This window comes from Misgurnus anguillicaudatus, chromosome 18, assembly GCF_027580225.2.
Source record: "Misgurnus anguillicaudatus chromosome 18, ASM2758022v2, whole genome shotgun sequence".
Taxonomy (NCBI): domain Eukaryota; kingdom Metazoa; phylum Chordata; class Actinopteri; order Cypriniformes; family Cobitidae; genus Misgurnus; species Misgurnus anguillicaudatus.
Window position 1 is genome coordinate 2,653,061 of NC_073354.2, and position 18,175 is coordinate 2,671,235.

The following is an 18,175-nucleotide window of genomic DNA, read 5'->3' on the forward strand; positions in this document are numbered from 1 at the left end:
TTTTGCCCTTCATGACAACTGTGAGGGGGGTGAATTTTTTTGTAACTCATCCATTTAAATGATATTAAGCCTTAAATTTCTGCATAATTAAGGACGTGGCAACTTGCGTGACGTTTGAACAGCCACTGCCGTCACTAGAGTTGAGCTAGGCGGGCGTGGTTTCAGCATCCAGTCACCTTAGCTTCACCCACGTCCCGCCTCTATAACCATTTTCGGATATCCGCAAGTGATGCGCGGCCAAGATGGCGACTGCAGGCAACGCCTACTTTAAGCTTTAAAAACTATCTTCAGAAACCTACGGGTGATGTCACGGACACTACATCCATCTTTTTTTACAGTCTAGGGTGTGAGCACAGCGTGCAGGCGGCCTCCCCTCACACATGTGTAATCCCTTTCATAAGGCCTTTCGCTGGGCCATGTCCGTTTGTCACACTTGTATGGATGTCATTTCTTTGGCATCTACCTTGTGTAAAACAATGCACTTTGGCTAAGTCTCACATGTTTCGGCCACTAAGCATGGCATCTGGCCTGGCATAGCACATGCTCTCCTCTACCATGTGACGTCTCCCGCCTTGGGCGTGGCTACGTTTGGCGCGTGTTTCCACCCCGTCACTATGTAAGCCGTTTCGCATGGCATAATACGTATGCAGGGTTCTGCAGTTGTAGCCTGGATATCAGCAACGAACAGAGAGTTATATTTGTGTCTGTGGCCCAGGCAGCATCTATTGATCTACGAATGATCAGCGGCGGGGAAGCAGCACAAACACAGAACGAATCTGTGTTGACTATGCTTGGGCTCTCAAATGTTGCATCCAATGGCCGCTGATGGGCAGCAAGCCACTGTAGACTCAAGCACAAAATATTTCAGTGCCCCGGATACCGGTGACACACAATCCCTGTGCTCCACCCCAGCTTATGCCCCCAACTGTTCTGCTGCAGAACCAAGCTCTGTTCTTCTATTGCTCTCTGCAACACACACTGTTGTATTACACAGCAGTCTGGTTTCATGTCACACAATATGTAACTGGCACCCTGTGTGCTGCGAGGCATTACAGAAATGTACCGATGTGCGTGGAGTCAAATTTTTCACTTGTATCCTGCATCCGGCCATCCAAAGCACTGAGCTGTGACAAATTTGACTTGTCACGCAAACCTCTGTGGCCCAGCTGCAACCTCAGATAAATATGGTGCGCTCTGCACCATAGTCACGCGCCTATATGCCATCATGGGCCAGTACAATGGCGTTACTCAATAAAACCTCAGAGAAAAATTTTACTTACTTTTAGGATAAATGTACAGGTCAACTCCCATTTAAAGACATAAAGAGTTGTAATTTTATAAAAATCTTTGTTAGCATCCAGCTTAAAAAAAGGAAGTATGCATCTGGGATGGCATGAGAGTGAGTAAATTATGAGAGATTTTTTTTTGTGTGTGAACCAGGGTTAAAGCAACACTAAAGAGTTTTTGCTCTTTGCTCCCCCTACAGGTTAAAAGCGGAATTGTCCATTACCACTGTCGTAAATAATTTAGCCTACTGCAGCATAGCTGGCTCTGATTGGATTGTAGGTCTGCCGTAAAGCAAGTTTTTGTAGTTTTCACTCGAACTATAGGACCGCGACCCGACGGTTGGAAACATCTTTAGTGCGGTTTTGGCCGATAGAAGGCTGCAAAGCGAATGTGAAAGTGCTGTTCACCCTGTTTCGAGTGGATGAACGACTGAAACTTTTTTGGAAACGTTATTTTAAAGTAAAAAAATCTTTAGTGTTGCTTTAAAGGGATAGTTCACCCAGAAGTTAATATTTTTGTCATTTACTCCCCCACATGTCGTTCTAAACCGGCATGCATGAGTTTCTTTCTTCTATATTATTTTGTGTTCATCACAATAAAGAAAGCACTGATCTATATAAATGACTGGATTGCGCATGACGTCACAACTGTGAAGCCACCGCGCCGCCATGTTGGTATACCCAAACATTCTATTAAATTAATGGACGCGATCAGATTTTAATGATAAAACATCACTTTACTAGTCTTCGTTTTTATATCTGAAGTTACCCTGTACATTATTACAACACAAACATCCTAAGCATGTACATAGTTATTTACTGAAAGTTGTACATTTTAGTTTTTAATCAGTTATTATACATTCATCTTCATTACAGTATCAGATCAGCAGACAGACCGCAGCATATTTAGTATTAATGACAAACGTGCTCATTCTGAAATCTAAATAAATAATCATACTTTGTACCGTTTGTGTATGCAATAATTTGCTGATTTTGAAATTATGTCATCTAAACTTATAAGTTACCTAAACTTATTTAGAGAAATAATGCTGACCGTGTAGCTGAATGTCAAAAAAAACTTTATTTATACCCGTGTCATTAACAGAATGCAGCAGACACACTCACCTTAACGTTTTTTTATAAATCCATTTTCCTGCCCGATTAAAACATAAACATTGCAAATAACACCAGAATTAACAGTTAATTTACGTACACATATCATAAAATTAATCTTGCGCGACTGATACGCTGTAAAGCGGGTGAATTTAAAACATGATTTTGAATGGAAGTCAATGACGCTCTCTGCCGGTTGTGTATACCAAGATGGCGGCTCGAACTCTGCGCTGGCTTCACCTCACGCTGTTACGTTAAGCGTTCTATGCGCAATCCAGTCATATATATAGATCAGTGAAAGAAACTTGTACAGGTTTAGATCAACATGAGGGTGAGTAAAATAGGACAGAACTATCCATTTAAAGATCAACCTTTTCAATACTTGTTATGCAAGTATTTATGTATATGTATGTTTGTGTGTTTTAAGGGTTCTCCCTAAATCTGCTCGTTGGTTAATGGCCAATCAGAAGCATAAAGAAGCTTTGGATCTGATTCGTAAGGCAGCACTACTTAACGGCAAACCTCTGGAGGAAAGTGAGATTGAACTTTGCAAGGTTTGACAAACTCTTAACCTCACGTAGCTTGACAACAACATAAACTGTGCTCCACACCTTATTTTGACAAGGCGTCATTCACTAAAACTGTTTGACTGATATATAAAGTGTCGATTTTAAAATTAGTCACACGACGTAACACGTGATGTATCTGCTCCGCGCGCGCGGCCGCGAACATACATGTCGACTGCACCTGCAGGCAGCCGCTGCTGTGGCATTCATCTGAAGCTTTGGGTAGTGCTGTGACGGATCCGCGGTTCGGCTCGCATGCGATTTGCGGATTAATATGCAATTTAAATAGGGTAAGTTTATCATTGTTTCTAAGGCTTGCAATTGTTTAAATGGATAAACAATTTAACCGCAAAAAGGTGCTCAAGTGAGCAGATTTCTGTACGCACATGCGGTTAAGTGTGTCCGGTCCAGCTCCAGTCAGGTCCAGAGTTGCGCTACTTTGTGTCATACTCTAGTGTAGTCCATTAACATACATTTGCTGAATAGAGAAATGAAAAACAATGTAACGTTTTTATGTGAAGCGACTGCTGCATCTTCTTCATGAAGCTCTGTTTGGAATTCGCCCTCTGCCTGTGTTTGAGCACGTGTTTAAGTGCCCTCAGTAGTTCACATACAGAGAGAAGTGTTTCAAAAGTTAAGCCAACATAAAATCTTTCTTTTCTTGACCAGGCACATACATACACGCAAAATGATCTCACAGTATTCTTTTTCTAAAAAATTTTTGTGGTTTATGTCTTAAGAAACCAGTCAGAAACCAGTCTGGGCTTATTTGTTCTTAATAAAGAGACAGTAACCTCAATTAACCTACTTAAGTCTGTGTCATTTATGTTAATCAAACAACCCAAAACAAACAGAAAATCACTTCTATTGCTCAAAAATAATAATAATAATATTTAATTTGTACAATAAAGACAGTGTTATTATCCATTTAATTTAATTTCTGTACCTAATGCTAATTTTAGACCTTACAAATTAGCAACTATGTTCTTTTTTTATAAATGTTTATAATTTCTTTATTTGTTATTAGAGTTTTATTTGTTACAACGAGACTTGAGACTTGACTTGGACTCAAGCCCAGAGACTTCAGACTTGACTTGGACTCAAGCTCAAAGACTTCAGACTTGACTTGGACTCGAGCTCAGAGACTTGTGAGCATCTCTGATTACACCTATCTGAACAATTTCATATATTGACATATATGTCTATCCCTAACAATTATATTTGTCTATGTATGCAAAAACATACATAGACATGTATGTCACCTATATAATTATTTATGACTTTGCATATATGTGTAATATATGTTGCATTCCTATGATATTCATCACTTGGATAGGCGAGGCTAACAGCGTATACTATTTGTGTGTTACTGAACTGTTTAGCTTGTACTTTACAATGTTCGATTTATTATTCCTCCTGTTTACATTTTATGCTGGGGGTGCACAGTGCGAATTTAAACAATCAGGAGGCATACACATTCTCACACGTCTGTCATGACACGGTAGGAGAGACAGGACGCAAACGCAAAGTTCGAAAATAAATAACATTTAGCCTAATGATAAAACACGAGGGATAACACGGTGAATACAGTGAACACAGGAACATCCAATAGAGGGAACAGGTGAGGTAGCAATGACGATAATCCGGCCCAGGCTGACAGAACAAAGGCGTATAAATACAAACACAATCAAACATACAACAGGTGTGGTGTGTTGGTGTAATTAGTCCATGAGAGTCCAGGTGAAACGGATAAGTGCGACACACAAAACATGTCACGGACTAGCCGTGACAACGTCACTGTCAGGATCCAATCACCATCCACATCATCAGTCACTCCTCCCACTTGTTCCCGGGGCTCAACACCCAGGAGCAGAGTGACGGTGATGACAGCTGTGAAGAAGGTGAGCAGGGCGGAGCCAAGCAGACAGAGGGCCTGGGGGAAGTCGAAGTGCCGGAGGGCCAGGGCGGAGTTGAAGGGTCTTGCGACTGAGGCGGAGATGGGGATCCGGAAGCCTGCGGTGGAGCCAGAGTGCCCGAAGACAGACGCAGAGTCAAAGGGAAGGAAGAGCCAAACAGAGCCAGCAGGACGGAGTGACGAGACATAGCCAGAGGAGGGTAGTCCAGAGGGGAGGACGAGACGATGACCGACCAAGGCGGAGGGTTGAGGAAGCTTTGTGGAGCTGGTAGGGCGATGAGCCATAGTGGAGGTGAGTGAGTCTTGACCCGAGGTGTAGCTTATGGGTCGGAGGACTGAGGTTGAGTCAGGACAGACAGCTGGTTACATCCCAGTTCAACCGACCCAGCATTGCTGACACACTGAGGGTGAGCTGGGGTGTAATTAGAAGCCAGATGATGAGTGGCAGAGTTGATGACTGACAAAAGGAGAGGAGGAGGGAAAGTGAGGCTGGGTGGGATCAGCGAGGACGAAGGCAGCTGGGCGGGACCAACAAGGACGAAGGGCGACAAATGCCATTTGAATAATCCAGTATATGCCCAGAGATTAACAGTGGTTTACGCCCTCAAACTCCCCAAAAACTCCCACGGTGACACACGGTGTGACTGGCTTACGCACTTGGTCAGACAGTTCTGGAGACTCTGGCTCTGGGGCGACGTTGGGCTCAGCAGAGGTTGGCTCTGGCTTGGTGGTCGCGGCAGATTCGGGCTCCCTGTCTGCGATGGGCACTTGCTCTGCGTAGCAGGGTGACGGCTGGGTGATCTCTGGCTCGGGAGTGAGGCTGGTGACATCCTCAACGGTGAACAATGATCCACAGGATACCAGCACCCACTCCACAAATGCGGCAAAGCCCCCTCAAGGACCCTGCCCGGACAACTGGGCATGCGTGGCGGTGTTGAGGCCACAACGGAGAAAAGTCCATAGGCAGTAGTCCGGGAAGGGGGTGTCCGGAACCAACAGAAGAAATTCCTCTAGGTGTTCCTCGACGGGGGCGATCTCCTTGCTTCAGGCACAGAAGGCAGACAGCAGGGAAATCCATAATAGTGAGATGAACTAAAACAGGGGTTTAAATACACACAATGAATAAACACAGGTAAAGGTACTAATAATAACAATGATTACAGACAAAAGGTGAAGACAATGAAACATGGAGGGCAAACGAATACAACTAAGGATATAACTGTTACACTCTGTAAGAGCATACCTCGAAATGAATTGTAACTTGTACCCAGGGGGTACAAATGTTGGCCGAAATCGCCCTATAGAGATACTATTGTGAAGGTAATCCCCATGAACAATGTGTTTATCTTACTATAGACCGTTTCATCGGACGCATGTGCACTGATGCGATACACGTCTGGATCCGAACTTTACTAAACTGATCTCTTGAACAAATGCCTCGTCGAAAATAACAAATGTTTTGGTTTCCTAGGTAATCTATGTGTTGTTTGTTTGCTTGTTATATAAATAAACTACGTTTAAAGAACTTTGTTGTTATTTATTCTTAGCGGAGTTTACCGTTACGTGCGGACGACGACAGCCGCTTGTTTATGTTGTTACTGCTGAAACCGTCCATAGTAAATTATATATAATTATATAATTCATTTTGGCAAGTGCCTCTTTTGTTGAGTATCATCATTGACAGCCGCCTAGCCACTCCCTAGCAATATAACTTCTTTTAATAATTCATATAGGCAAGCAGAGAGAGCAACACTGATGAGGCAGATTACAGTCGAGCAGATTTTGCCCCATCATGTGTTTCATGGAACTCCAAAGCTGACAACATGATAAATACATAAATAATAAATATACTTGGAAGTAAAAAACAGAAATGAATTACTATTTCCACCTGTATTTCCTTATTTATGTATAACTGTATTTTTTCCATATTTATTTTTATTTTTATTTTTTTCACTTTATTTATTTTCACATTTATTTCTATATTTATTTATTCATTTCTTCTTCTGTAGGCTAATGAGGGGGGCATGCTTTACCTCAGGCATAGCAATTGATCTCTGAGTGACAGTGAAAAAAACAAGCATTTTTTAGAACGTAAAGAGGTAACATATTTATATATTTTAAGTTTTGCCCCTCTGCCTCTCTTGTTTTGCAGAGCCTCAAAAACATAGAGAATCTGGAACACCACCAAAAGTATACAGTCATTGATCTGGTTCGAACACCCACAATGAGAAAACAGTCTCTTATTCTCTTCTACTTGTGGTAAATGTGGAAATTATTGAGTTAGTCTTTAATTTAAAATAATTGTTGACTTTAGAAAACATAATTCATGTGTAGAAATCCTGGATTTTTTTCACAATCAAACTTAAACTGATAAGGCTAAATAAGCAGCTTGTAAGGAAAGTATGCTAGAGAAACAGATAAAATGACTTTAATTCACCTGCAGGCTACAGAGGTTAGTTTTATAAAACAGTGACTCTAAAACTCCCTTTTTAATCCTTAAAGTCACACTGTGGGGAAAATAATTTTTTGTTGTTGTTTATATGTCTATGTGGTGTTTTTAATATGTTTTAAGACAAGCCATGTGTAAATTCATCATTGCTGAGTATTTTATCAATAAAACTGGAGTCTGATTCCCACGGTTTTAAATCATCTTACATCTTCACAAACAAGTAACCAATCATATCAACATAGTTGAAAACATGGATCAGTAGTTTCAGTTATAGATAATATATATGGATGCTGTGTAGACTCGGCACTGAAACGATTTAGCTCTGCTTACATATGAGGCTCACACATGCAGAGAGTGCTGTAACCTGTTAACATCAGCGCTTAAATATTACTGCTACAATTATTGGAATAAAAAAAATCAGTTTAAATACAAATCGGTGCCTTCATCAGAATTATCTTAAATAGGAATTTCCTTATTGGATTTCCTCTTAAAATCCTATTTACAACTGGAAAACTCAGATTATACTCATGAAACAGATCTGGCTGAGCAAAAATAAATACATTAAAGGCATTATACTGCAATATTTAATTTACAGTTTTTTGACACAAGTTTTTATGTAATATTTTTTCATATTCATTCAAAATAATGAGATTAAAGTCATAATGTTTTGAGAATTAATGTGTGTTACATGTAACATTAAAATGATTTTAATGTCAATATAGTTTACACTATGGTTAAAATTACATTAGTGTACCTAAATTATGATAGATATGATTTTTTGACTAAAATGTTCTTTTAATAAAAAAAAACATTTTTGTGGGTTTCATACATAAAAGAAATTTGTGAGCGTATCAAAAAAAAGAGATGAAAAATAAGTTAATTTTCTTTTGTCCCAATACCACAGTTAACTGACCATAATCTGAATTTCAAACAGTTTTACTTTGAGTAAAGTTTTAGTGATGTTTTCTGTTATTTCCTACTTTAAACCAACACATTTTTAAAAAATATTTTCTGGTGAATGCTTTTCTAGAAATACATAATTGAATTACAATACAATACTTTAGAAGTATCAGAGTTCTGCATGTGATCAAAACCTGATTGCTGACTGTGTTTGTTACAGGTTTGTGAATGTCCTGGTGTATTATGGGCTGTCACTCAATATCTCAGACTTTGGTATGAACATCTACCTGACACAGATGATCTTTGGCTTGGTGGAGATGCCAGCCCGTACTATTACTATCTTTACAATAAACCGCTCTCGCAGGATTTCCCAGTTAGTTTTTATGGCAATAGGTGGCCTGGCCTGCCTTCTTACCATATTCATACCAGACGGTAGGTTAAAAACCCGACCTAATTTTTTTACTGTACTGTAGCATAGTTGGTAAATAATGTGAATTTTGTATGAAATTTGTGTTTTACTTTTCACCTTTTAATCCAATAAACATTGTCTTAATTTGACGATGACGTGATAGCTCATCAGTTTTCCACTGTCTAAGGGCTCAGTCACACCAAGCGCTTTAAACGCTTGCAAACGCAAGGCGCGACGCACTGCCTTTTTTAAAAAAGAGCAGTGCAGCGCGGCTTTTCATATTGCTAAGCAACCACCGAGTCAGCTGTCTTGTCAATCAAATATTGAAGCGTGAACGCTCTTTTGCTGTTAACTGTCATATTAGCAGAAACTTTAAAAAGAGGGCGCTTGCTCTGACCTTGTTTGAGGATAAGAGGAGCACAAACACGCAGGAGAGAGTGAGCGAGTGGAGTCCGGTTCTTCAAAGCAGCTGTAAACTTCCCTCGCCACAACGTAAGGCCCGCCTCTCCCCTCATTCGATTGGACAATGGAAGACGCGAATGACGTCAGGCGCTCCTCCGCTCTCAGCGCTCCTTCAAAAACGCGTGCGCGGCAGGCGGCAGAAAACCGCAAGGCGCTCGGCGCGCATAAACAGCGCGCAAACGCGCCCTGCCCATAGAATATCATTCAAAAAAGGCGCCTGCAACTGCCATAAACGCTTTTGGTGTGACTGAGCCCTAATACTGTTAATGGAGCAAACGTATAGAGCCACATCTAATATCCTTGACTGTTTCTTTCTGTCATGTCATAACATCTCTTGTCTTTAAAGATCTGTCAGTTGTTCGCACTGTACTTGCCATGATGGGCAAATTTGGCATCACTGCCTCATTTTCGATTGTGTACATCTACTCAGCAGAGATCTTCCCAACTGTCATCAGGCAAGCAGGAAAAAGTTTAATTTAATGAGGATTTTTGATGTACTTTTCAAATGCTATATTCAAGAACAAACAAAAAATGTAAATTTAGTAATTATTTACAGTCATTTACTTTTCAGTGAAATGTAAAAAGACAATTTTCATGCTTACATTTTCACCTATGCTTGGTAGACATGTTTTATGCAAAGCAACTTACTGTGCATTGAAGTTTCACAATTTTAGCATACAAAATGCTCTGAGTAACCTTTTTAAGATGATCAGTGTTTTTTAGTGAAAGCTCATTATAGTATGCTGCCTTTGTCTCTTTCTTTCCATTTAAAAATGGCTGAATTTTAAGTTTTAAGGCATTTTGTGTGAACAAATATTAAATGCAGATTAAAGAATCATGTAAGTCAGTTTAGTTTATTGTCACTTTTAATAACTAGTAACTATTCTCTCTTCACTGTGCATTAACATGATATAGACACACGCCCTCTTCCTGGTAGATAATTGAAACTTCTTTATTTTAAATTATGATTGATTGAAACTTCATTCTTTTTGCCCTAATTATATATTTGCTATTTAAAAAGCAACAATTTATGCTACATAATAGCAATAGAGCTTATTTACTTGCACTACAGTCAGGACAACAGTAGGCAGTAAAAGCGTGAGAGGTCATAGTAATAGTTCATAGTTCATTTAACAGGTCGTCCCTTGCAGGGTTCAGCTTATCCAGGCAGGCAAAGATTTTTTTTGTGCAAAAACAAAATTACATTAAAAGCCACTGAAAGTGCCCATATTTTGCAAAATCCACTTTTAGAAGGTGTTTGGACATAATGTGTGTTGGCAGTGTGAACACAACCACTCTGCAATGAAAAAAATCCACCCGCCCCTTTTTTAATTTTGATTCTGTTGTTAAAAGGTGCTCTAAGCGAATTCACGCGTTTTAGACCATAAAATTTTTTTTGTTATATACAGCAAACATCTCCTCACGATCTGCTTGCTGCCTGACAGAAACCATAACAAAGTGTTCCAGCCAATAAACGACACGAAGGATTTGAGGGTGGGGGTTGGGCGCATTCATGAAAGCACGGAAGGGAGGTGGAGCAAGAGGAGTTAGCTACGGTCCGTTTGTTTGAAAACAGTTCAAACATCAACAAAAAGTTACATCACACAGATTCGCTTAGAGCGCCTTTAAAGCTTTGTTTATGCTTGCGCTTTGGTCCGCAACGCAAGCCTCCATGGACCGCGCGCGTCTCAGCAAACGGACGAGACGTTTATAGTTGACGCGCTCGCTGTTGCACTATTTTTTGAACCGCCAGGGGGCGACGCGAGCAAACAAGTCAAACACAAAGAAGAGGATAGAAGTCGTCGTCCGCTGGAACAACCCTGGTGCTTGTAACATCAGAGCTTGATATATAAATATGAGAACATGAATAAAACAACAATCTTTTTCATATGTCTATTATTAAACATTATCATTTCATTAAAGTTTTTACTAAACAAACAGTACAGACATCTTAAGGTTTGTATTTTATTCCTCGTCCAGTGGTTCATTCAATACAAATATAAGCCAAGCATTCTGAATCATGTAAAATAATTTGTGTTTTAAACTGCAAAGTTTCCATACTTTAGTTCCAGAATGTCAGATAAATATATACATTGTTTTGCTTGGATTGATCAAAGAGATACGTCACAGGCTTGCCTGCTCGGACAGAATCGCCTCGAGTTCGGTCATTTTCGGATGCGGATTTTTGCCGCGCACCAACACGCCCTTGCGGACGCGGTGAGCATAAACATAGCTTAATGTGTTGTCCCACTAACAAAGCTCTGCCCACAGCCAGTGACCGACTGGTTAACTTTACTTAAAAGTAGGGCTGTCAATTGGATAAAATATTTAATCTAGATCAGTAATTCTCAAAGTGTGGTCCGCCAAACCCCCCCAGTGGTCTGCCAAAAGATGACCTAAACTAGGCAAGTGTTTATACAATCATCACTTATTTAAAGGAACAGTATGCAAGAAATTTATATAAATTAATCATAAAATGGCCCTAATATGTCACTAGACATTAAGAAATCCTGGTCATTTCAAATACTTATATTACTGACAACAGTGGTCCGGCCAGGATATTGTCATTTAAAAAGTGGAGTTTTTAGCCCTCAACTGATGTTTATGTTGTCATTTTGTGTATTGGCCACCAGTTGTGTGATTGCAGTACCAGTTTTAGCCACACGTTTTGTGATTGCAGTTCCAGTTTTGGCCACAATCCTACATACTATTCCTTTAAGTAGATTTTTAATGCACTTGCAAAACTGTGATATCAGTTCTTGCCATTCTGTTTTAATGACGTAAAAATAGATCGGTTGGCTAAACCAAAGAGGAGTCAAAAGAAGGATCACGCGTCAACTGAAATCAGCTAAATTCCACAGATCTATTAGTTTTGTAATCTACTGGTTTTTGTTTAACGTAAAATCCCTGTAATTTCAGTGATTTTAGACATTAAGGGGAACATTTTTTTCAGCATTTTATTGTTACCATAGTTACAACCATAGACTTCATATACCCACCACCTCAGTTTTAAACTAATGGCTCTTTGGAATGACATTAAGTGGAACCTCGGCTGTTATAGTATGTTTAATTGTAGTTTTTTTCACATGTGCAGTTTGTTGTTTATATTAAGCTGCAACTCATTTCACATTTACTTTTTCAAATGAAATAAAATTCATATAATTATTTCTGAACATAGCATTGCATTTGTGTTTAAAACATTAGTTTTTGACTTGAAAGTTGCATATTAAACTTAAATTTAGCTAATCCTTCCTATTTTGTTGTTTTTTGGGGACGTGTAAGAGTGGGATTCTGTTAGGTGGTCCTCTGAAAAAAATCGGAAGATAAAGTGGTCCTTGGGCTGAAAAAGTTTGAGAAACACTGATCTAGATTAATCGCATGATTGTCATTAGTTAACTCATGATTTTTCGCAAATTAATTTCTTAATTATATCTATTCTACATTTACCTTAATTTAACACTTTTCAAGTTTTTAATACTGTAATCAACATGGGCGTGGACAAATATATATGCTTTATGTAAATGTATGTTTATTATCAGTGAAACCATAGTCAACATAGAGCATAAAGAACATAGACAGTAGAGATTTTTTTTTAAAGAACTTGTTTGTGTCTTTAAAAATATGGAAAAAAATAAGATTGAAAATTTTCCAAAGTCCCATTTTCAAAAATAGTTATTTATATTTTTACATTCTCTATTTGAAAAACATGACAGAACTACACCTGTTTGAAGTTGATAGTCAGCAAAGTTAAAGAAAAATTTTCAGAAAAATCAAGATAAAGATTGTTTAACTCTTTCACCGCCAGCGTTTTTTTTTTTAAAAGTTGCCAGCCAGCGCCAGCGTTTTTCATGATTTTCACAAAAGTTTAATGCCTTCAAGAAAATGTTTTTCTTTAAATATATAAACAAACAATATATCAGATGAAAGAACAGACCCTCTGCTTTCAAACAAAAAAAAAACGTTTCATCCTACCTTCATTAGTTCTCTTGTAATCACCTCTCAAACATGGGTAGGTTTCTTCAAAAACACCCAATTTTGAGCAAAAAGCTGAGATAATTCCATTTTTGCGAAGTACTTTTGCTAGAGATCAGATGCAGAGCGATCTTTAAAACATACACGGAGTTCTTTCTCTTTCACGTGATGAGCTACTTCCGGGTTAAGTTGCGGATGGTGGATAAAAGCGGTATTGCGGAAAGACGGAAAATCTCGTCATTGGCAGGGAAGCGTTTTCTCTTAATTGACGAGATATCTCCTCAATGGCGGCGAAAGAGTTAAGGTGTTCCTGTATAGACGGTTTCATCGGACGCACGTGCGCTGACGCGATACACGTCTGGATCCGAACTTTACTTACGCTTTCGTTTTTTTAATGGTCTGACTATTTCCTAAACTGATCTCTTGAACAAATGCCTCGTCAAAAATAACAAATATTTTGGTTTCCTAGTAATCTGTGTTGTTTTTTGCTTGTTATATAAATAAACTATGTTTAAAGAACTTTGTTGTTATTTATTCTTAGTGGAGTTTATCGGAAGTTACGTGCGGACCACGACAGCCGCTTATTTATGTTGTTACTGCTGAAACCGTCTATAGTTCTCAGTGGTAGAGCATTGTATTTGCAGTGCAAAAGGTCATGGGTTCAAAACTCAGGGAACACAAATACTGTTAAAAATGTACAGCTTGTAATGCACTCTAAGTCGGTTTGGCGTCTGCCAAATACGTAAATGTAATGTAAATGTAAGGTTCAAAAGAAAAAATGTCACTGCATCAAAACCCTTAAAATCAATGATAAACGAATAGATTTGGCACACACAAAGTATCAATATATGTTTCTTTTATTTCATTTAAAGGCAGGGTGCATTATCTCTGAAAGCCAATGTTGACATTTGAAATCACCTAAACAAAAACACCCCTCAATAGAATCTGGACCTTTTTTGTTAGACCACCCCCACACATCACAACCCAGGCAAGGATGTTGGTTAGTAAACACGCCCCTTACTGTTGATTGGCTACAAATGTGTTTTGGTAGCCAGCCCGAACTTTTCCAAAGTGTTTTTCTTTAAAAATCATGCACCCCGCCTTTAAAGGTTCACCACATGAAAACAGCACTTTTTTGCTCCCGCCCAAATAAGGGCATTTGGGACATTCTACAACAAATTATTTGTGGTGTATTTTAAGCTAAAGCTTCATAGACACATTCTAGGCAAAACTGATACTTATATTAAATCTTGTAAAAGGGTCATTCTACAGAAAAGGTGGAATTCGGGTGATGGAAATCTGCTTAAATGAACTTCTTTCAACATACCCAAAACTTCTTTAATAGCACTAACTAACTTGTCAAATATATGAATCCGCAAAACGGGGAGCTTAATCTATTTTTAACTTTTTAATACATTTTAATCAAGAATCCATGAGTCATTTATTTGTCATTGGTGTTACCTGTGATTTAAACAACATTAATGTTGATACTGAATTACAGCTTGTGTATTTAGTTAAAGGTTGAGTAGAGGAATGATAACAGAAAGAAAATAATTGATTATTAATATTTGTTTAATTAAATTCTTCATCTTGTATGAAATTATTTGATTCTTAGTTTGACAAAAATATTCAACCAAAAAAGGCTTTGATGCAAAGACTGAATTATCAACAATGTCTTACATCCCATATCAACAACAAAATATTACTAGAAAGTACAAGAAAATACATTCATAACACCAAAACTTGGTTTAACACCAATGACATAATATAACACCAATGACACAATGTAACACCAATGACAAAATTAGAATATAATAATAGATAATGAATATGATAAAACTTAAAAAATGTTCCATCTTGTTTTGTTTTCATGCTTTTATGTCGGTCAGTTATAGGAATAGTGCTTAGGAAGTACTCATTAGAGAAGTAACACCAATTACGGTAACACCAATTACGGTAACACCAATGACAATTTACAGAAAAAAAACTATTTTAACAAAATGGCTGCCATTTGCTATTTCATCAGAGATGTAACAATCACATACTTCTTCAGTATAATGTATTTTTATGTAAAGATCTTAACACTCCCAGCTATAAAAACACTAATGACATCCAAAAAATCTTATCTCAAAATTCTTAGATATATCATGATATTTTAGACAAATAAGGTAAGACATCTCACAAACCTTTTGCCTTCCTCCACTGCACTTCTTCCACTGACCTCTTGACCCATGAAAAACTTCAAAGAGCTGATGCATTGTTTCAAAATAAAGGTGCTTTGGGTAACACCAGTGACATACATTTGGTGGACAAATATTTATTTGATATTACTCATATTAATAGTGTATTTTTTACCATTTCAGTGTTGTAGTAAATTCATACAGGGTTAAAAGTAAATGTAAATTAGATATGTTTTATAAAAAACATGGTTTTAAATAATAAGTACACAGTTCAACTTCCATGTATGATCAAAGGGACATGGCAATTTTCAGGACCAGACATTTAAAAAAAAAAGTTTAAAAAAGGAAAAAATTTAAATAAATAAACTCTCTCATCATTTAAAGCAACACTAAAGAGTTTTTGCTCTTTGCTCCCCCTACAGGTTAGAAGCGCAATTGTTCATTACCACTGTCGTAAATACTGCAGCATAGCTGTCTTTGATTGGATTGTAGGTCTGCCATAAAGCAAGTTTTTGTAGGTTTCACTCGAACTACAGGACCGCGACCCGGCGGTTGGAAACATCTTTAGTGCGGTTTTGACCGATAGAGGGCTGCAAAGCAAATGTGAAAGTGCCGTTCACCCTGTTTTGAGTGGATGAACCACTGAAACTTTTTTGGAAACTCTTTGGTGTTGCTTTAAAGGACAGTCTATATTTATTAAATATATATCATTATGGGATTATTGGGTCAAATTAAATGATTAAGGGGTCTGCAAAAGCAAGGGACAAGCATTTTCACCTTTTTTGTAGAATGACCCAAAAAGTAATGTTAGCCCTTTAAAGTAGCCACTAAAATAGTTGCTGCACAAGACTGTAGAATAACAATACACTTTACATATTCAAATACTTTACAATGTTTTGTTTAGATGTGGTAACAATATAAGTTCTTTCTCTTGCTTTCTACAGACAAAACGGCATAGGTATGTGTTCAATGTGCGCTCGGGTAGGTGGAGTAATTGCACCCATCATCTCCCTATTGAGGAACATCAGTCATCATGCCCCCATGGTGGTGTTTGGCCTGTGCCCACTAATAGGTGCTGCCCTTACCATGTTTTTGCCTGAGACAGCTCATAAGCCCCTGCCAGACTCTATAGATGATGTGGAGGGCACTGGTGTCAGGTGAGATGCTTAATCTTAAAATTCTGCACCCTATGGCTGTAAAGAGCATTCTAAGATAACCTTGACATCTTTAATAATGACTAAGTTCATGTCAAATATTGAAATTAAAATGAAATCAATGGTTAAAACCTAACTTGATGCTTGTTATCTTAGAATTAGATGAGATTTTAGCTTGGTTTCAACAGGCAGGATCACATATGTGAATGTTTATGCTACACATGTTAGATAGAATTTAGGCAGTGCTTATTGTATAATCTGTCCCCACCTCTTGTGTTTCTTATATGTTGGGTAATTTAGTATTCTTTTACTCAAATTAGCATAGAAAATGTTTTCTTGCCCTTGTATGCCTTACAGTACTACAGAAAGACAGCAGGTGTTTCATGATTATTTTTTCATAATATTTGAAGAAGTGGAATATTTGACAAATAACAAAGTAAGTTGATCGACATTGACAGCCTCTGAACTTGGTCAATACTAATACTAATATCATATATGGCACTGGACCAAAAATACATTAAATCAGTCAGCGCTTCCAAAATGAATTCAACAGGTGATCTTTTTAATGCTTTAAAGCTAATTACAACAACAAAAGAAAATGTCATCATGAACAAGAACATGAACAACAATTTTACATTAGATCACAGAATGTCCAAAATGACATTTCCCTTAGATTAAACTTCCAACCGTGCATTCATCTTTGCCATGTTATATTCATTTAGTTGACTAGTGGTAGTATACACTGATAAAAATAAACATTAATGGCATTAATCAAAACACTTTGTCATATTAAGAATACTGTCATTGCTGCTGTCATCCTTGGGAAGTCGTCGCTGAACTTTTTTGACAGCGATCAGCTGTAAAATGTTTTGGTCCTGCTCGATTTTCGTTGGCTTCGAGTAAAATAATGGAAAGTTTCTGCTGTGGTCAATGTGTTAGCATGACAGAAGCTTGATGCTGTCGGGAGAACAAGCAACCGGTGGTCATTTACCGTCTCCCAAGTGCCTCTCACGTAAATTATTTGATGTTGATGGCTTATATTTCTTTCCCGTCACAGAAAACCATCACAGGTTTATCAATGCCATCAAAGTATTTTTTTGTTTTTGTTTGTTTGTTGATCACGAAGAACAAAGTAAATTACTGATCAGATACAATACTATGGTTTTATTCTTATCTAACAGGACGTGCTCAGTTTGTACAGTTGAAACAATACACTTCAAAGTCTTTCTGTATTGCTACTGGAGTTCCTCAGGGTTCAGTCCTGGGTCCTCTTTTGTTTATTATTTATCTTCTGCAGCTTGGTAACATCTTTAGGAAATATGGTATACAATTTCATTGCTACACAGATGAAAACCAGCTTTACCCCTGCTCCAAACCTACTTCTAAATTTTCCGCCAACCATACTCTCAGATTGTGTAGCTGAGATTAAACAGTGGTTTACATCAAATTTTCTAAAATTAAACAGTGGTAAAAGAGATTCTACTAGTTGGCTAGTAAACTTAGCTAAGTTTAAATGTTCTTCTTTCTATTTCTTCACAGGTTAAAAACTTATGTGTCATCTTCAATAGTACTTTATCATTTGAAACTCAAAGAAATAGTGTAGACTGTTCTGCATATTTTCATCTCCACAACATTAATCGTCTTCATCCTGCTCTCAGTAGAAAGTACAGTGACTTTGGTCAATGTACTCAGATAGGGCTAACCCAACCAAACCGTGCCCCAGTGCAATTGCCTCCCCTCCCTACTCCCCAAAAAGCACTCACTCACAC

The 18,175-nt window shown here is 38.0% G+C and overlaps 1 protein-coding gene across 2 annotated transcripts in view; it reads left to right on the forward strand.

Moving 5' to 3' along the window:
* LOC141350427 (solute carrier family 22 member 6-A) overlaps positions 1–18,175 on the forward strand; it is a 36,861-nt gene that overhangs the window by 17,682 nt on the left and 1,004 nt on the right. Inside the window, exons 5-9 of one of the 2 annotated variants that reach the window (XM_073855517.1) lie at positions 2,827–2,953; positions 7,033–7,139; positions 8,450–8,661; positions 9,447–9,555; positions 16,197–16,409. In XM_073855517.1, coding sequence (XP_073711618.1) covers positions 2,827–2,953; positions 7,033–7,139; positions 8,450–8,661; positions 9,447–9,555; positions 16,197–16,409 — 768 coding nt within the window. The remainder of the gene's footprint in view (positions 1–2,826; positions 2,954–7,032; positions 7,140–8,449; positions 8,662–9,446; positions 9,556–16,196; positions 16,410–18,175) is intronic. The other variant, XR_012358534.1, reaches the window with a different exon arrangement.